General features: G+C 35.7%; 1 protein-coding gene across 3 annotated transcripts in view; it reads right to left on the reverse strand.

The window, feature by feature from the left end:
- The window catches only part of CPED1 (cadherin like and PC-esterase domain containing 1), a 261,484-nt gene that overhangs the window by 125,993 nt on the left and 114,501 nt on the right, over window positions 1-20,990 (reverse strand). For all 3 annotated transcript variants that reach the window (XR_006778640.2, XM_087860862.1, XM_045792760.2), the window contains 7 exons: window positions 13,312-13,454; window positions 12,448-12,520; window positions 10,825-10,992; window positions 9,280-9,384; window positions 7,547-7,716; window positions 3,601-3,671; window positions 1,644-1,694 (listed from right to left, as the gene is read on the reverse strand). Coding sequence is in view for 2 of the 3 variants with exons in the window: in XM_087860862.1 (XP_087716988.1) it covers window positions 1,644-1,694; window positions 3,601-3,671; window positions 7,547-7,716; window positions 9,280-9,384; window positions 10,825-10,992; window positions 12,448-12,520; window positions 13,312-13,454 (781 nt within the window). In the remaining variant the exon portion in view is untranslated. The remainder of the gene's footprint in view (window positions 1-1,643; window positions 1,695-3,600; window positions 3,672-7,546; window positions 7,717-9,279; window positions 9,385-10,824; window positions 10,993-12,447; window positions 12,521-13,311; window positions 13,455-20,990) is intronic.

A 20,990-nucleotide genomic window follows, 5' to 3' on the forward strand; every position in this document is an offset into this window, starting at 1 on the left:
GCTGAAGAGCTTATCTAACATGTTCACATCCTTTACAGCAGGTTACCTGGGAACTGAAAAAAAGTGAGATTATCCCCATAGAGTTACTTCATTTTATACATTATAAAATAGAAGACCAAAGAGGTGAGTGGCTTTCTCGATGCCGTATCTACCCCAGAGCCTAGCATGTGACAAATGTGCATTCTCATCTTGCTCCTGATTTTCGCCCTACTCATCTTCCCACTACAACCTAGGCACCGGTTTCCCAAGAGGCACATGTATTTTTCTAGGAGGAAGAGATTGGATGGAAAGTGCAGGCAAGTCATATTTGTTATTTTTCCTGATCAGCAATACTTTATTTAAAATGCTGTTTTTCTTGGGGCGCCTGGGTGGCACAGCGGTTAAGCGTCTGCCTTTGGCTCAGGGCGTGATCCCGGCATTATGGGATCGAGCCCCACATCAGGCTCCTCTGCTCTGAGCCTGTTTCTTCCTCTCCCACTCCCCCTGCTTGTGTTCCCTCTCTCGCTGGCTGTCTCTCTCTCTGTCGAATAAATAAATAAAATCTTAAAAAAAAATGCTGTTTTTCTTTAGTTGGATGTACTTGTTGATTCTATTAAACCACGTTATTGTATAACCTCTCAGTCTACCCTGATTTTAATGATACTGTTAACATAATGAATGAATCAAATTTCATTTTAGAAGATACAATTAGATTTTATTAAACTGAAAGACTCTTATTTATGATAAATTAAACCTTAGTCCATAAATTTTATTTTTTTTCAGCTTTTATGTTTTACTGGAATAGATTTTTTGTGAAAGGCTAAATTTTCTGAGTGTATGTTTTAGAGCCATATATATATATATACATATATATACATACACCCACACGGTCAAAAAGCAAAACTGCTAAGTAGAACTCTTATTTTTCCATCATACTGTTATAAAGATAATTCATGAGCTTTCGACTAAGAATTGGAAGATCCAGCTTCGTGATCCATCTCAGGCATTTAATAGCCCTGTGATCTTGGAAACATCCGTTAGATTCTCTAGAATTATATATTTGTAAGGCTACTGGAATAATACCGAGCAGAATAAAGAAAATTATTTTTAAATCCTAATATCTATATACTTAAAATGAATTACTATTATATACATGCTATTTTTCTTGATTATACCTTAGTAAAAAAAATCATGAATTTTAAGAAAATAAACTGAAAATCAGATTAAAAACACTCAATTGTTACAATGAAAATTCAACTCAAGTACTATCCATTATGTCAACAATCTGGCAGAAAAGGAATCCCTGTGGTGTGGTGTGAGCCCTAAAAAATTGATGTATAAAGCAGACAAGTCAAGCTTATCCACTTGAGCAGTCTCCAAGACAAAGCCTTAGCACCTTGAAGACCCCTCAAAATGAGTTTGAAAGTCACTGGCCTTAAACAAACAAACACATAAACATAACATTTCACTTCAAAAATAGAAAACTAAAAATGTTCTTCTTATGCAAAAGTGACAGATATCAACTCATTCAGAAACTTCTAAAAAAATTTTTAAAATACATTACAATCTAAAAGTACTCAAATATGATAAAATGCTGATTTATTCAAAGCAGGGTTGTTCCTCACTATTGATTATGCCACTGAAACACTTTCATTGGAACTCACCATTACTACAATGAACTTCTTTGGTTTCATTCATAATTCGTGGAACACCAGCTAAAAAAAGAAAAGTTAATTTAAAATGAAAACTATTAAAATAAAAAGAATACATATTCGGTAATCTCAAACAGCATAAAGTAGAACACATTTTATTATTTAACTTTTCTTATATCAGAAAGCACTTCTTAGTTAAACTGAAAGCTACAGTAAAACAAAAGAAGTTATTTGGTTGAAATCTCAGGAGAATGATTATTTCACACAGGAAAATATTAAGGGAGAAATATGAATGGTCTAAATGTCATCCATTGCCTGAAGGTGATCTATTGAGATTCCTTCTAGAAGGTTCCATGATTTTATGACTATAATATCCCAAGTCATTAGAATTACAGAAGTTTTATCCAGTTGATTCCACTTGACATTTCCTCTTAAGTTTTTGTATTAAACCAAACATCTATCTAAAAAACTCCTTACAAAATACTGATGGAACAAAGGAATGAATAAAAACACTCAGAGTGCTTAAATCATTCATTTAAAGAGAAAAATGGTGGGAGTGAGAAAGACACAGAATAGCAGCTTATCACCAGTTCTTCACTGGGCTTACCAATTCCTTCTATTGAATCAGTGGCTGTCAAACTTTAACATGCCTCAGAATCATCTGAAGGACTTCTTAAAATGCAGAGGGTTGGGCCTCATACCTAGAGAGGTATGATTCTGATTCAGTAGATCTGAATGGTCCAAACTTCCCAGGTGATGCTGATGTTTCTGGTCTAGGGGCCATAGGCTGAGAACCACTGTATTGTATTAAACCTTGATTTGTAATAGGAAAATTTTGATTTCTAAAAAGTTGTAGACACGTGGTACTTCTTTTCATCTTTTAGTCTTAAAATTAGAAATATTTTCTTTTTGTATGATCAAAAGTTCAGATGTTCTTTAGAAGGAAAAAACTAGAAAAAGTAGAGGTAAGTCTAGAAAAGAAAATCACAATTGCCATTGATGTTCCTTGTGGCCCAGGTTGCTTGTAGTCAATTGTTTCATTTAACACCACACCATAAACATCTTTCATGTCAGAAATATTTTTCTGGAATATTAGAATGGCTTTACGGTATTATATTGGAAGTCTATGACTTAATTTATTTATCCAATTCACTATTATTACAATAGAAGTAAATTCTAATTTATTTTCAAAACATATGTAACTAAACTTTTGTGTATATTCTTAATTATTTCCCTAAAATGAGTATCTAGGAGTGAGATTTCGATGATGCAAGAATAACTGTTTATTTATTTGAGAGAGAGAGACAGCCTGAGCAAGAAGGGCAGAGGGAGAGGGAGAGAGAATCTCAAGCAGACTCCAAGCTGAGTGCAGAGCCTCATGTGGGGCTCAATCCCAGGACCCTGAGATCATGACCTGAGGAGAAACCAAGAGTTGGATGCTTAACTGACTACACCACCCAGGTGCCCCTGTAAGAATAACTTTTTTTTTTTAAGATTTTATTTATTTATTCAACAGAGATAGAGACAGCCAGCGAGAGAGGGAACACAAGCAGGGGGAGTGGGAGAGGAAGAAGCAGGCTCATAGCAGAAGAGCCTGATGTGGGGCTCGATCCCATAACGCCGGGATCACGCCCTGAGCCGAAGGCAGACGCTTAACCGCTGTGCCACCCAGGTGCCCCTGTAAGAATAACTTTTAAGGATTTTCTTACATGTTATTACATGGCCCCTTAACGGTGGTTGCTCTAATTAATACCAGCACCAGCGGCAAGAGAATACCTATTTCCTTACGCTCTTCTCAACTCTATTATCTTTAAGAGGAAAAACCTTTGCAAATTTGAGGGAAAATAGCATTTCCTAGTTTAACTTCCATTTTTTGATTGCTAATGAAGCTAAACATTTTTCTTATATATTTTGGGAGTTATATAATACTTATTTTCATGTTGGAAGAAGTGAGACTATATCTTTTTACCTTTTTTATTTTCAGTTGCATCAAATGGTACTTGTGGTTTTTCAATGTTCTCATCCTCTGTGAAAGAATTCCTGCAAATACAATGCCAGACAAATCTGGATCAATGAAATGAACAAAATTCATGGAAATTACGTCTAACACACTATTTTTTTTTTCCCTGTGTGGGCACAGATATTTTGATGAACACAAAGAAACATTTTCTGGGTTTCATTCCTCAAGACTGGCAACCTGGCCTCAAGTGAGGTGGGTGGAAATCTCATCATCTCTAATCAGCAGAAGCACATTTGAAGAAAACCAGGGCAAAAAGTCACTCTTCAGTCCAAAAGTGAGCAATTTCTGATAGACTGGGTCCAACAGAAGTAATTTGGGAGCACACAGTCTTATTAGAATCTGTTTGGCTAAAATTACACAGTCTTGAAGTAAGAAGGCGTGGAAAGTCTGAAGCACAGACTCCAAAGAACGTACACACAATCTAAGAAACGTTGAAGTGTGCTATGCAGAAAATGACCTACGTCTTGTTGCATCTTCTCTCCTCAAACGCTGACTAACTGTACTTAATGGTAAGGTCAGTTTCTCTTGGTGTGTTTGCCTCATGTTCTTCTGTTGTGTAACTAAGTGCTTGGCCCAATTGCTCTTTAGCTTCTCAAAGTTGTGCCCCAATAATCTAAACTGCAGACCGAAAACTTGCTGGTCCTGATGATGGAGAATACGGGGAAGGATGTGATTGGGCTTTCTTGGGCTGTGCTGAAGGATGTGATTGGGCTTTCCCGGGCTGTGCCGTGATTCTCCATGTCTACTGCAGCAGGACTGAGAGAAAATCACTGGCCTGATTTCACAGCGATGCTGTTAGAATGAAATCAGATGCTCTGTGTTAAGTTACATTTTATAAATATTTATTGTCCCAGATATTGTGCTGGGCACTGTGGTAGAGAAGAGATGAACAGGCATATTCGGTTCCATCAGAATAGAAACATCAGCAAATTATGAAGAATCAAGGAATTAAAAATACTGCTAATGTGGGAAGGTGTGATAATTTTATTGTAGTTTTACTTGTGACGTCTCTTTTCTTTCTTTGATGCATACAGTGAAGTATTTAGGGGTGAAAAAGAAAAATGTCTAAGACTTACTTTAAAATATTTCCCTTCTCCCAAGGAATGAAGAAACAGATAAAGCAAGCATGGGGTGAGATATGTTTAGTTGAAGGTTGACTGGGTGCCAGGCCAAATTAAAAAAAAAAATCTCTGAATTCATGTGAAGCAAAAACTTTAAGCGAAGCTCATAAAAGATACAACCCTGAAAGGCACATACACTGAATTACTATCTTAATGGAATGAGATGTTTGTACGCTAAAGCATCCTGCAGAGATTCCTTGTGCAATTTTGTGAATAAATTATTTGTTTTTAAAAATGTGGCTTTTTCATGGAAAGCCTATGAGGAAAGCAAAGTACACTTGCAACTTTATTTCTAGTAATGTGAAAATTAGCAGAAGGTGCCCAAATACTGATTATAATATTTTCAGTCTGCTCAGATTTACACTAATTCTGTGGCGACCTCTGGATTCTAAGCCTCAGGGCACAGACATAAATAACGGTCACTTTTTCTAACTGTTGCTTTTCTGACATTATCTCTTCTTTATCTCTTGTTGCTCTAAGCAAATGATCTTTATTTAAAAGGCAGCATAGGAGCACCTGGCTGGCTCAGTCTGGGGAGCATGTGGCTCTGGATCTCCGGGTCGTGACTTCAAGCCCCACACTGGGTGTAGGGATTACTTAAATAAGTAACTAGTTTTAAAAAATAAAAATAGAAGGAAGCATGAAGTCATTAATCCCCATAGGTAGCATAGGTACGTAAAATTGGCTTTTTCTGTAGAAAAAGCTGGAGGTGTCCATTGTGAAGATAAGGACAATGACAAATGACTACTCCTGACCTGCCCATCTACAGGGTGTACTGGAATAAAGCACCGGGCCATGTTTTTCTTGGCTAGGTGGCTTGAGCAAATGAACCACCTTCTCAGCATGGTTTCCTCATCTGGAAAATGTGTATAATATCCATCCTCCTTGTAGCACAGCATGGATGATAATTAAATATACATATGCTCCCAGGTAAATCTGAAGATAATTAGAACTCAGTATTCTTTCCTGAAATGTTCTCAGAGTGATTTACCTAATTGCTTTTTGATAAAGATCTAAAATTTAATGTTCTCAGTGTTAACGCAGATAAATCTTTCGAACTTGTCCTGCTTTTCCTATAAAAGAAAGAAAAATGTTTCCTCCACTGTAGATCCTAAAGTGACCTTTGGATGGTCGAGAAACATGAAAAGTCAATATTAATATTTATTACCTACTTGCATTGCAGCATACCAGACACCACGTAGTACATGGAAATTACCTTATGTAATTCTGGTGAAATAATATGTGGTAGGTAGTATAATCCTTATGTTACAGATGTGGAGATTGAGTCTCAGAGGTGTGAAAACTTCCGCTGCTATAATTAGTAAACTCTAGGGTTGGGATATTTGAATCCATGTCTGTCTGATTCAAGAAAGTTCTGACCCTTTCTACACTGACCACTTTCAACACTGACCACTAATAAATTCCCTTATTCAAAGGGAATCAGTTAGGGTTAGGCTTAGGGTTTGGGTTAAATGCAGTATTCTGAACTTAAGATAAGTCCCTTCCTTAACCTGACACCATATATGCAGCTTGAGAAAAATGCTGGGGAACACATTTTCCAAAACTTGTATATCTCAAGGGAATTTAGTTAAAGGTAAAAACAATACCTAAATTGGTTCCTTGGGAAATCAAGTCTGCTCTTCCCCGTTGATAATGACGAATGAGACAGACTTGAATGACTTGAGTTGGGGGGGGAGAACAAACAAATGGGCATTGAGCTCTATTATTTAAAATGTAATTTTCAAACAAATAAAGGCTTCTGTCAGGCTTACTACTTCTGAGCATTGAGGGAATAAGGCTAACTTCATAAAGTCGTGGCAATTAAAGTAAGTTCTGATCCTGGGAAATGTCCTAAGAATTCTTCGAATAGATGATTATTTGTTTTTTTGAATTATAAAAAAATTCTTATGGAAAGGCTTTCATTACCTCCTGAGGCAGAGGGAAAAGCAGCACAAGTCAGGAGAACTGAAGCCGTTCCTTCCTGAGAGGGACTGCAAGAGACAGAAGCGATTGTGGCATGGCCCTTTCGTCTTTCATCTCTCTAGGAGGCTTAGGTTTGCTTCTGTTTTCCTGGCAGTAGAAAAGTCAAATATTCCCTGAATTCCATCATATAAAAGAGAAGCAGACTTAGTCAGTGCCTTGGGCACTGTCCCTTTTCGGCAACTACAGGAGATGTGAATATATTCACCTGGCCTGTCCTCTCTCCCATCCCCTCATTACCACCTCTCATTAGAATGGAAGTGGAAATGAGCGGTCAAATGTTTCCCTCTGAGATTCTACCTTCTAAAAAAGAAAAGTTCTATTCTTGTGGCAGGGACAGACATATTTGTGAATTTGGCTAGATTATGCCCAGAATACAGTCACTTCTCAAAAACTCTCTAAATAAATTCTCATACCATCTTGGGCTCCACGCTGACTGATGGCTCATTTAAAAAAAAAAAAAAAAAGGCACCTAATTCTTTCTGTCTGATGCTCCTGTAATTCAAGGATATATATCACGGAATGAAATGAGATTGAAACTTTTAATTTTAAACATTACTCTGTAGTAGAGTCAAGTCCTATTGGTTTGAAAAGCTGTCGGATGCGTACTTATTACAGTGTTTGAAGACCACTAGGATTGTTATGGTTTCAATGCTTTAAAAAAGCTTATTTTCCAGAGCACAAATATTTGGACACATTTCTCTTTGTTGCTTTCTTTAATGTAGGCAAAATCTTTTGAAATCAATCTTTAGAGAATTTTTGGATTGCACAATTCAAATTTGTGGCTATCTTACCATTCCAGTGGAAGGAGCTGTGCCTTTTTATTCAGGAGCTGCAACTGTTCAAAGACGTTTAAAAGAGACCAGGACTGAGTCAGGACTGAACCAGGTTGTCCTATAGAATTTGCCAGATCATAAAATTCACGCATCAAAGAGTGAATCCCAGGAGTAGTAGATGGAAAGAGCTGAGAAGAAATATTCAAAACCAGAATATCAGAATAAGTTATGGAAAATAACTTAAAAAGTATCATTACTAGAAAAGGCTTTCTATTTTATTCAGCTATTTCAAAAAATCAGATATTTATTTAAAATCCACTGGTCAGTATCATAATATAATTTTCTGTGCAGTTGTCAAGGTAAATGCCACTTTTTTATAAGGAACTAATTTTGTTGACCATATTTCCAAATACAGTGAGTTTTTGTTCTCTTTTCTTTGAATGAAAATGGGTATCTCCTTCCTATAGATAGCTGAGAACAGCTGAATGACAGAGTGACTCAGGGAGTAGGAAGAATGAGGAGAAATCATTTGAGGTTACAAATGAACTTTGTCAGGGTGAGAGATATTAATCCAAGGTGGGGGGGGGGACCCTATGGTTATCCTCTTTCTACTCTGAGAGTCAGGAAATTGGGGTTTGTCCCTTTTCCTGCAAAATAATTCTTCAGTTTTCACATTATGTCAAGAGATGTTCCCTACATTCACAATTTCTTAAATTATGAATTCCTAAAGAATGAAACCTGCCTCTTTATCTTTGTTGAGTTTTGAGCCAACTGTCACAAATGTAATACTTATATGTTTAAATTAATTAAAACAATCCATCAATTAAATTATTATCTTTGGGGCAAAAGCTTACTTTGAACCCTCTAAAATATGAGTCTAACTTATAAAAACAAGTGCCAAACATTCATTAATTAACTTAGTAAATTGGTTATAACTCAAACAAGTAGCATGTGAATACATGCTATTTATTTAAGTAAAAAAATAAATGTTAGATCTAAACAGATTAATAATAAATTATCAGTGGACTTTGAAAAATGCTGTTTTAACAAGATATTTTGTATAAGCAAATCTTAGGTGGAAACATTGACATCCATTATGTTCTATCTAGATAAGTGGCAGAACTAGAAACAAAGCAAGTACCGAACACGCACATGTACATGTAATAAATTATATTGATAGTGACCTTTGATATTGACCAATAAATTAACAGAACCCAAGAAAATACACAGAAAGGAAAACAAATGTCAGTTATTTTTTAGGCTAAAGTCTGTAGTAGTTATCATAATTATTCACATTTTCTTTCTTTGAAGTTTGCTATAGAGTTGCCACAAATTAAGATTTAGGTAGTTTCCTAAAATGTGGTTACATTCAGAAATATTTGATTTTATACAAACAAAAAGGGCACGATGAGCTGAAAGAGATTTTTGCTACACGTACATGTCCCAAAGCTAAAAGCAAACTTCTCTAGCAGAATGTAGACATTTCCCCCTTCAGAACTGTCGTATACTGGCAGCTATGCTGATCTCATGTCCTTTTACCTTGAATAAGTCATGTATTATTTGCAAACTCTTAAAGAATGTTTGTCCTGCTCATTTTAATAGTTAGATGTCCGAAAAGAAGAAAGAAGCCTACAAAGATTTCTATTTCTTAAAGAAAAAAACTTCACCTAGTTTGAAGCGAAAATCAAATAGTTTATGGCTGATCTATAAGGTCAGTAATCATGAGGAAGCAAATGTCACTTTTGTTTTACCAGTTGGAATTGCCCCAAGTTCCCAAGTTCCTTTATGAAAGTCATAATTGAGTTCATCTCCTCTAAAGACAGGCATTGATTTTGTTCCTTCTGATAGTTTTCACCCTATAATGGGGGGAGAGGAACAATTCTTAAGCCATTGTTACAAAGTCAAACCATGTTTTTAGCCCAATTGCCCCCCACTTTATAAATCATCAAAGTTCAAACTCTACAAACAGCTGTTCTAATTAATGCCAAATCATGTATAGTAACTTCAGCTTGTCACAATAGTGTCTGGCTCTAAGAACACTTCATACTTGACAAAGAGGACCTGAATGAAATTGCTCAATAATGTGTTGGTAGTAAGGTTGGGGAGATGAGCCCAGGAGGGTAGATTGTGTGTGATAATCTGAGAATGCAGGAAGTATCTCCTTCAGCCTTTGGGGTACCAGAGATCAGCGCCGCCTGTGAACCTGGGAATCTCATCTATGCGACATTACGATTTTGGAGTTTATGGATTCTAATAAACAGTCCCCTTCCCCATTCTTCTTCACATCCTTTTTTCTTTTCTTTTTTTTTTTTAAAGATTTTATTTATTTATTAGACAGAGATAGAGATAGCCAGCGAGAGAGGGAACACAAGCAGGGGGAGTGGGAGAGGAAGAAGCAGGCTCCCAGCGGAGGAGCCTGATGTGGGGCTTGATCCCAGGACTCCGGGATCACGCCCTGAGCCGAAGGCAGACGCTTAACCGCTGTGCCACCCAGGCGCCCCTCACATCCTTTTTTCTGATGCATCTCTGAGAGGAGAATTGCACATATTTACCATTACTTCTGGGTCAAGTAGTTTAATGGTTTTAATGACAGTCCACTCACTAATGAAGGAAAACAGGGAACTAGAGGAAAAAATTAGTAAACTCCAGGGGCAACAGCAGTCGATAAGGTCATGTTCTCTCTCTCACAAACAACTCCCCATAGAGCATCGATGTTTGTTTGTGAGAACTTTCACGTTCTACTCTTCCAAATTCTCTGAATACAGGTTTTTAAAACAGAAAGATATATAGAGAATAATACTGTACAGATTTTTGATGCATTAAGAAAACCTGTATTAACACACCATAAAAATTAACCAGTGCTACTATGAAGCACCGCATCCTAACCATCGCCAGCTGAGCAACATTGTTAACCAGATGTGAATTCTTTAAAAATTAGTATTCTAACTCCAGTCCCTTGACGTCAATCTAGAGCATTCACTGCTCTCCTAGATTGCTTTTAAAAAATTCTACTATCCCTTTTAAAGTATTCTAAATAACATCTAATATCCACAAACGTTCCTTAGGAGTCAAGATTCTTTATTTTAACCCATCACTACATCATAATCAGTTACTCATACTTAGTTGACATAAAAAGTCTTGGTCTTCAGGTCAGAAAAATATAAAGAGGCAAAATATAATGGATACCAATTCGTTTCAAATGCATTATCAATTTGCTTGGCTACACAATAAAGCAAATGGCACCTTTCAAAGAATGACTCGAAAAAAAATTTGTCACTTAAAAAATATGCACTTACCTTAAAAACACCTGATCTATAAAGTCCCTGAAATATCTCAGAAAACACCGGAAGTGAAGATTCATTAGAGAAGAGAAAATTGAAAGTATCTTGTAAAAGGAATTCTTCGGTGTTTTGGTCCTCAAAATCCGTATTATCATCATCTTGAAAATTTAAATGCCCATGCACCTGTGGAAGAATAAAAGCACAGCAAATATTTTTCATTGACTTTCAATGCAGTGAAATCACTTCTAAGACATGATTCATCCCTGTTGGATTGTAGATCAGAACTGACACCTAGTGGCCTTTTTGGAGGTCAACAACTTTATAAAATACAAATAATGTTCTTTTGAAGATACAGTTTTTTTATGTGAAAAGTAATGGATTATAAATTCACAGTAGTTTATCTTGAAACTCTTTACTGTTGAAGAATTTGCATTCAGGAAAGATATAACATTTCTGAGTAATAATTTTTATTTATTTTATTTTATTTTTTACTATTTTCAGATTGCATGTACATTCAAGTTAGTTAACATATATAGTGCTGGGAAAACTGGATAGTAACATGCAGAAGAATGAAACTCGACCACTTTCTTACACCATACACAGAAATAAATTCAAAGTGGGTGAAAGACCTAAATGTGAGACTGGAATCCATCAAAATCCTAGAGGAGAACATAGGCAGCAACCTCTTTGACCTTGGCCACAACAATAAATTTCAAAGAGCATAAAACAAACTAAGATGTGTGCAAGGTAATAAATAAATGATCAAAAATGTAGATTCATGAACTTTCAAATTTTATGGATAAATCTTTGAGCTATTCAACTAAATGTCTGAGCCATATATAATGTAATCATTCACCTTATACAATAGTTCAAAAAGCAGTCAGTGCAATATGAAGTTGAATTCTGGTTGCACATAATTTTATGTTATTCCTTTCCCTTCTTCCTACTCCATATCTCATAATAAAGCTTTCTTTAGATTTATTCAATCAACTGTTTTTTAATCTTCTTGCTACTAAGGGATATTTTAGATGAAAGATGTGTTGGAGGAGATGATATGAATGAGTTCATTTGGTTCGAAAGGAAGTAAAAGAATCAGAGCCTACAAAAGCAATCTTCAATTTACACATATTTACACTAGGAAAAAAAATATATTTAAAAAATTCCTATGGCTTTTTAAATTAAAATACAGGCCAATTCAAAACTTAGTATCTATATGTAAAGAACAAGAGTTACTTTTTTTTTTTTTTTTTTTATAAAACCAAGTGAATCAGCTGGGTAATCTTCTATTTTCTGTTACCTAAATGTTTGCCACTTTATTTCATAAACAGTGGTGATTGAACTGTAGGAAAATCCATGCCTGTTCTATAGTGATGCATAGTAGGGATTGGAACTCAAATCATATCCACATATTAATTAATTTCCTGAACTACAGTAAAATATAAGCCTATAGTGACTTTAATACAAGTTGCTATTTATTGACTGGTTACTGTGAATGCAAACAACCCACCCATACACAGACACAGACACAGACACAGACACAGACACACACACACACACACACACACACACACACACACAGACCCACACACATCATTCGGCATAAGGTGGAAGCTCCCAAGAAGCCTTCGGAGTACTCACCTGGAGCACTACAGGGTACCTGAAACTGTAGTAACCAATATCAAAAGTGAAAAGCTGAAAACATAATCTGCATCTGAAATAAAAACACAAGGTAATGTAAAAATATATTCTATTTGCTACATTTACTCTATCATTTGATACATTATTAACAGTTACTAGAGTAAAATTCAAGATCTGCACTAAGTAAAAAGAGCAGTGGCTTGGAAATTACATGCAATTTATTTTTAAATTGGAATTGGTTTTGTTCCTTATAGAAAATACAAGTATATCTAGAATATTCATAACACATTAAACAACGAAGCTACTTCATGAAAACCTAAATATGGAGAAGGAAACTCTCCTACTCCTAACTGCTAGGCATTCTTATTCACATATGAAGCATGATAAAGCTTAATTGAGTCATCTCCTTTTTGTTGACATTACAAATTTAACATTTCCCCAGAAAAAAGGCATGAAATTATACTCAAGTAAACTGAAATGTATAGTAGCTATTGAATATTGTTAATAAGGTCCATAAGTAAAATTAAACCTAGTCAATGCAAAGTTTGTACGATAAAAATAGCTAAGCTTAAAAAAGGAGATGCAACTAAAATTAATTTAAACAATGTGTGCTTTATTTCTTGTCATTATTATTTGGATGCTAACAAGTCTGTAACAGGCTCTGAAGTTTTAGGATCTATAAATAGGAAAAGATGTTTATAAGTTCATCTTTATATACTGACATAACATTTTCCAAGTAGCTCCTACTTGTGATAATTAAGATATATTTTCCCTAACAATTTTTAGAAGGTGGTTTTTTTTCTTTTCTTTTCTTTCCTTCTTCTTCTTCTTCTTCTTTTTTTTAATATTAGCATTTGTTTTTACCTATTGAAGGCCTTTGGTCCCAGAGTAGATGTTTCACTGAATACTTCAGCTGCTAGCAGGAGTTTGCTAATTGCTTCCTTCATATTATCAAAAGCCTGAAGAGGTGAACTGGCTGTCAGGAATGTCTCAAAAAATGTTTGCAGCTGTGAACAAAGTAAAGGATTCAATATTGAAACAATAATCTCAGTTTGTCTATCATTTCCAAGGTGACCAGTTTCAAAGTTTCTTTTAGGTTATGTATCATTGCCACATTCAAAAAAACTCCTTAAATATGAAAATTTGATAATCTCTATCTATATAATTTCTATACATAGTTTGTGTATATATATATATACACATATATCTTATATATAATATACTGAAAGAATATATAATGTACTAAAATATATTGTATAATGAGTATTGTATACATAATATGTAATTTGTATATATTATATACATAATATGCAATATGTAATATGTATTATATACATAATATGCAATATGTATATAATATATGCATTAAAAATATATTATAAGCCTTTCAAATGAATATGGGATGCCACTATAGCTTATAATTTAAATTACTTTAAGAGTTTTTACTCCCCCTCCTTTTTTTTCATTTCTGGCCTCCAATCATGGAAAGCGAAGTGGAACTATCAACAAGAGCTTGTGATCGGAACTTCCAGGTGTAATTTGTGACTCTGCTAGATGAACTTGGACTGGCAACTCACTTTGAATTTTTGTGTCCTTCTCTTTAAAATGGGTGAATACCATCAACAAGAGGGCTGTAAACCCAAATCAGAAGAAAGTGTATTTGAGGGGCACCCGGGTGGCTCAGATGGTTAAGCATCTGCCTTCAACCCAGGTCATGATCCCAGGGTCCTAGGATTGAGCCCACATGGGGCTCCCTGCTCAGTGGGGAGCCTGCTTCTCCCTCTGCCACTCTCCCAGCTTGTGCTCCTTCTCTCTCTCAAATAAAGAAACAAAATATTTAAAAAAAGGGAAAATGTATTGGAGAGCCACTGTAAGGTATGAAATTCAAACCTAAGCTTTTTAGTATTATCACTTTTCTGAATATATCAGAACAAAAATAAATGGACGAAAGTTGCTTCTTCACAGCATTTTGCTGTGGGAGATCTAGCCAACTAATGAAGAATCTGAAAGAATCTCAGTGTCCTCTTAACATTTTAATTTAAGGTTTCATGTGGATAGAAAAGATGGGGCACCATTACAAAAGGGGAATAAAGCTCAGGTTTATATTTTCTTAGAAACACAATTATTGATATCATAAACAGCTGTTTTTATTTGCTTAAATATTAAAATAATCACAAGACTACCTCTTGAGGATGCTTAACATCAAAGTCCAAGTTAAATTTTTAAAGAGCATTAAACAAATCTCATATTAAGTCATAGACTTTCTTGGATAAACATAATCTTTCAAGGATGAAGAACAAAAAATATTTTTTGAAAAAACATGCAGCAGGTATTCTATTAATGTTTTTGCAAGGACGGGCTAGATCTATCTGAACTGCTAAGACTACAAAGTGAAAAACTTTGGTGCTATGATAATGAAGGACAGATATTGGCACAAGTGACCTAAGGGAAATGGTACGTGTATCTTTAAAACACCAAACAAAATTCTCTGAGAGAAACAAATACTGACTTCATAAACTTTTACCAGCTGAAAAACAGAAACCTAATGAGATGTACATTTTAAGACTCTATGAACACATCATTAGCATTTGGCAATTGGGATGTTTTTCCATTTCACTAAGGAAAATAAGTGTAATAATTGTATGATCAAAAGAAAACAAATTAATGCTAACACAAAAAACGTTAACACCCTTGAGTCAAAACAGAGTAATATTGTTTTTCCAAATAAAAATAACTCATATTTCACTCTGTTCACCATATTATGTAGAAAGAGTTATTGATGATAGTATTGCCTTTTCTGTTTTAATGTTTCCTGAATATCACAAAGGTCAAGGTTAATAATTTAAGAAAGTTGGAAACGTTTGGGTAGCATATGAGATGCATAAGATTGATGATCAGATGATATCTTCTGTGGCAAGACATAACTAGCAAATTAATGTCTTAGGACTATATTGATTCTCCCACTGCAGAACCAATTATTTCTAAATTTCTGACTGTACCAGTGAGCATTGACTATGGGCTGCCAGAACATGGATTCAGTTCCATTCAATTCGACTGTTTTAGTGAAAGCTTTACTACGTGGAAAGTATGGTGCTGAGTGTTGGGGGACATGTATACAGCACAGTGGTAACACTATAGACGCTAGATGCAACAAGTCCTTGGTTTAACTTTGCCTCTACGCCTGTTACTATTAAATCGTGAGAACTTCTGGAATTAACAACAATATCTATCTTGCAGAGGTATGGCTAGGATTAAATGAGAGAATGTACATGAGGTACACCACCAATCCCGCACATGTCAACACTCAGCACATGTTTGCTCCTTTTGTTAATTAAAACAAGAAAGTCCACGGCCATTTAAGGAGACTTCAATGAACGGATGTGGTTGTTGAACCCAGAGTCTCATAATGCAGTGCATTTGTGGAAAATCAAAACTGCCACTGGGAATTCAAACACTAGTGACACCAACCAAAAAAGACCATTTTACAAATACCTGACAAACCTTTCAAGAGAAATAAAGAGGCTTGGCGGTTAAAGGGCCCCCTCCAGTGGTCAGCCTCCCAACAGAAGCAAAGGAGCAGAACTGAAGGATCCAAACGACTGCCTGCCTCCTGTTTCCCTAGGACCTCAGTGTGCTACGAAAAAGACGAACATCAACCACCAGCCATGAAAGCAGGGGACAGAACTGCCTTAATGAACAGAGGTACGAGGAGAGGAGAGAGGTGGCGCTCCAAAAGCAAGACTCAAGGTGGAGCAACTTGTCTTATTTTTGTGTTCGTTCTGTCCCCAGTTTTTGTCTCTGTATGCATTTCCTTCTATCTCATGGCATGAATTTCAATTTATTGGAGCCTTTCAGTTCAAAGGAGATTCTAGACGAGTGACCTATTTCATCTATTTAGTATCGTGGCAAGCAAGCTACATATGCCAGAAATGAAAACAGAATCATGCAAGTGCTTAACAGTTATTTTTTTAAAAATCATCTTTCAGTGAGTGACCCAGAGAGGGCACAATACTTCCTCTATCAATTCTTGTCACTAATCCACTTAGGCTGAGTGGAAGACTTCTTTGTGTGTCCGGTGCGGTTGTAATTTGTTGCACTTAACTGTATTTCCTTGGTCACTTTACTTGAATTTTGTGCATCTTGGTGTGTTCAGATGTAGAAAGAGAATTGCGCTCAACGATCTCATTAGACAATGTCAAATCTGAAATTATTTAATATTAATACCACTCACAGCCATCAGAACCTGAAAAACACATCTTACCCAGGGGCTTCCTTAACTCGAGAACAAACCCCGAAGGAGCACTTTCACCTTCGTTGCTAGTATGAAACGACGAAGCCATAAACTCAAATATCAAGGAGACTCTCCCTCTCTAGATCAAGACTTTTAACGGATGTTTTTGAATTACATAAATATGCAAATATAAGATCCTAAGGAAATCAGTGCCTTGGCAGCAAAGTAAAAATAAATAAATGAGCATCTTAAAACGTTTAAAATGACATGAAACTATTTTATAAACTATACATTTTCCTCCTTTAGTGTCAAAATGAAATACAAATTTAGTGCGAAATAAATTACAGAGAAAATGACCTTGTAAGATCATGGTTGCAAAACCAGGCTGTTGAAACACCACCACTCATTCGTACTTGTGTAAGATTCAAGCAAAACCCAGTAAGGTATTTATGACTATTACACCTATCCATTCAAGTGATTTATTTAAATATACACAGATGGATCAAAATTATCAATTAAAAATGGAAGGACACAAGGAACCGAAAATCAACTTGAAAATATTTGTAGGAAAACTTCCATCCCATCTTTGATTTCTTAAAATACTTCTAAGGAGCCCTATTCACCTCATCTCCCCACCCCATCTCTGACAGCCCTTCTCATGCTAATTCTGGGCTTCATCTGATTAATTCCCTTTATCTTCCCATAAGACCTTGGGCAAATTTCTCTCAATGGCAATACGTGTCATTCTGTGTCAAACTAGCTGACTTTCTTGTCTCTTCTTACCACTAGGCTGTGAGATCTTTCACGGCAGAAACTGTGCCATTTTATCTTTGGGTGGCTAGTACCTAGCGCAGAGTAGGTACTGAATGAGTAGAGCTAAGTATAACATTACAGAAACCACAGAGACTTTGGTAAGAGAAATAATTTACTGGAGCCTCTGGATAAAATTATTTTTCTCCTTAGGACATGTTTATCTCTTGTTTCCATCTCATGAGAGAGGGAGGATATGCATTTTTTTGGTGACTTGTAATAAAACCTTTGAAAAATGGAAGCTCACAACTGTTCAAAAGGATTTTTGAGATAAGAAAATTTAATCCAAGAGTTAAAACAAAAGATGAAAGATTAAGCAATATTAGAGTTTTGTTTTGTTTTTTTGTCATGTTCTTGACTAACTGGGAAACTTTAGAATACTGCCATTTTAGTATCTTGAACTTTGAGTACTGTGTAATAGCATTGTACCCTACTGAAGTTTCCTAGAATTTCTCTCAATATTATTGTGTCAGAGAGAAATTTTCATCTTCTCAGTATAAAGAAGAATATGAGTACTTAAAATTATTTTGCACCGAAAAGCATGTGAAAAGATGCTTGATATCATGAGTGATATCATGTTTAGGGAAGGGCAAATCAAAACCACAAAGACATATTGCCTCACATCCATTAGGATGGCTACTACCAAACAAAACAACACAACACAGCACAACACAACACAAAACAAAAGACATAAAATATTAAGTGTGGGGAAGAATGTGAAGAAATCAGAACCCTTGGGCACTGTTGGTGGAAATGTTAAATGGTGCAGCCACTATGCTGTATGGAAGTTCCTCAAAAAATAAAAAAATTGTAGTACCATATGTAATTTAACTTCTGGGCACATGGTCAAAACAAGTGAAAGCAGAGTCTCCGAGAGAGATTTGCACACCCATTTTCATAGCAGTGTTATTCACAATTGCCAAAAAGTGGAAGCAACTCAAGCATCAATCAACAGATGAATGGATAAACAAAATACATAATGGAATATCATTCAGCCTTAAAAAGGCGGGACATTCTGACACCTACTATGGCTTGAAGAACCTTGAAGGTATTATGCTAAGTGAAATAAGCCAATCACAAAAGACACTCTATGATCCCACTTACATGAGGTATCTAGAGTATTCAAATTCATAGAAACAGAAAATAGAATGGCAGTTGCCAGTGGCTGGGGAGAGGGGTAAATGTAGGGTTGTTTAATGGCTATAACCACTTTTGCAAACGGTTCTGGAGATTCTTTGTCTAGCCACGTAAATATACTTAATACTACTGAACTGTACACTTAAAAACAGCTAAGATGGTAAATTTCTTTGAACACAAAAATTCTTTATTTAATCTAATCCAGCCAGTATTGAGATAGTCTGCCATATTAAAAACATGACAAGTTATGACATTTAAAAAAATTGCACAACAGTAAATTTTACATTATGTATATATTACCACAGTTACAAAATTTTAAAGTACTTTTGTTGTTTTTACAGCCTGTTCCCTCCAACAATGTTTAAACACTTGCTAATTTTGTACCACCAAAGCCCAACAGATCACTTCTTTGATGGTTAAAAAATTTGCAAAAGAAACAAAACAAAAAATAAGCCCTCCCTTTCTCCATTTCTCAGCTCCTGCAAATAGTGAAAATAACCTCCATCTGTACTTCACCTCCTCCTACTCACTGCTTTATCTCTGAACACTGTTTGATCCTTGAGCTTTTTGTTCATTTGTTCAGTATGGGAAATAATCACATAGCAAGCTTGAATGCTGACAGGAATGATCCAGAAGAAAGGACAAATTAATGATGGAACACAGAGTCAGTCTAGAGGATGATCGTTACAAGTTATAATCAGTGCTTAAAAGGAAATATCATAGAAGAGCTAGACCCAGTTTTATCCCAGGGTAGAACTAAGGGCACTCATTTAAATATAGGAAATCCAAGATTATATGTTCTTTGTCCAAATTAAAAGGGGAATAAGTATGCATTCAAATCTACCTATTTGTAATATCCTTGAAATTTAAATCTATTATTTTTGACTGATACTATTATTCCTTCTGCCTTTTACAGACCCACCTAGGATCTCTCTGTCTGCCTCTAACCTAACCAATCTCTCTCCCAGGTGCTTGTAAAACTCTCAAAATAGTTCTAAAGGAATACAAGTACCTCAGCATTTCATCCCAGTGTAATATATTTTATATATAAGTGGATTTTTTAATCACCTTATAGTTCTCAATAAGAAAAATGTGTTTAGGGGCGCCTGGGTGGCACAGCGGTTAAAGTGTCTGCCTTCAGCTCAGGGCGTGATCCCGGCGTTATGGGATCGAGCCCCACATCAGGCTCCTCTGCTCTGAGCCTGTTTCTTCCTCTCCCACTCCCCCTGCTTGTGTTCCCTCTCTCGCTGGCTGTCTCTATCTCTGTCAAATAAATAAATAAAATCTTAAAAAAAAAAAAAAGAAAAATGTGTTTATAAATTTAAGTTTTTAAAATTACAGTTATCCTATGGCTCTAAATTTACAAATATTTATTTCTTCCCCAAAGAGTTATGATTACAGTTATTGCTTGTACACAATTGGTCAGAACAACAGAAATATAAGTCTTGTTAATTAATCTCTGAAATAAAAAAGTAAAATTGTATTAGAGATGCACCTCTTAGATGGATGCAATTTTTTTTTTATTCGTATGTGTTGAGAGAACATTATTTATGGCTAGAATGAGAAGGGTTCAGCATCAGTATTAATATTATTTTCAATGTAAGCATGGAGAAAACCTGTCCACATAAATATATATTTGGAATATATGGATGGAAGAATATATATAGGGTGGGGGCAGAGAGGGCGAGAGAGGGCGATGGAAGAGTTTAGTTACAGCAGCATGACATAATTCCTTGAACGCCCTCCGAAGTATATGGGAGAAAAAAAAACCCACATAGTGATTTATCATGAAATATTTAATTTTGTTAAAAACTGAAAACAATCTGAGTTGTGCCGGATGTGTTACCTAGCGTTATGTAGTGTTTGTTATGTAACCACTATCAGCATCCTTCACTGTCTCTAACACCGTATTTGAATTTGTCTGGTTTTGTTTTGGGGGAGTTTTTTTGTTTTGTTTTGCAGAATTTTTTCACCATGAACCAATCATCAAAATATTAGGGATAGGTGAGAGTTAGGTCTTTTTTTGGGGTGGGGAGCAGAAGAGTGTCTGAATGAGATGGGGGAAAGAAGATTCTCTCGAAACTATCCAAGTGTCTGCAAACCCCTGGAAAGACTTCATGGGTCTCCAGAGACACAGGACACCCTGCTTAAGAATCACAGGTTTGGATGTGTCTGGCCCACAGGAGCAGGTCACATGTGCATGGTGGGGATGGGGGGTGGGGCTTTTGCAGGAGAGGAAGTGTTAGTGAGGGCTCTGAACCCTAGGAAAAACTCTCCTTTGTGTTTTAAAGGGACACGATTTAGGGGAAAATTCAGATACTTAACAACAGAATAAAAAGAGGAAAAAAGATCTGAGAAAGGGAGA

The sequence above is a fragment of the Ursus americanus genome, chromosome 3, assembly GCF_024610735.1.
Source record: "Ursus americanus isolate L20-20 chromosome 3, mUrsAme1.1.p, whole genome shotgun sequence".
Classification (NCBI taxonomy): Eukaryota; Metazoa; Chordata; class Mammalia; order Carnivora; family Ursidae; genus Ursus; species Ursus americanus.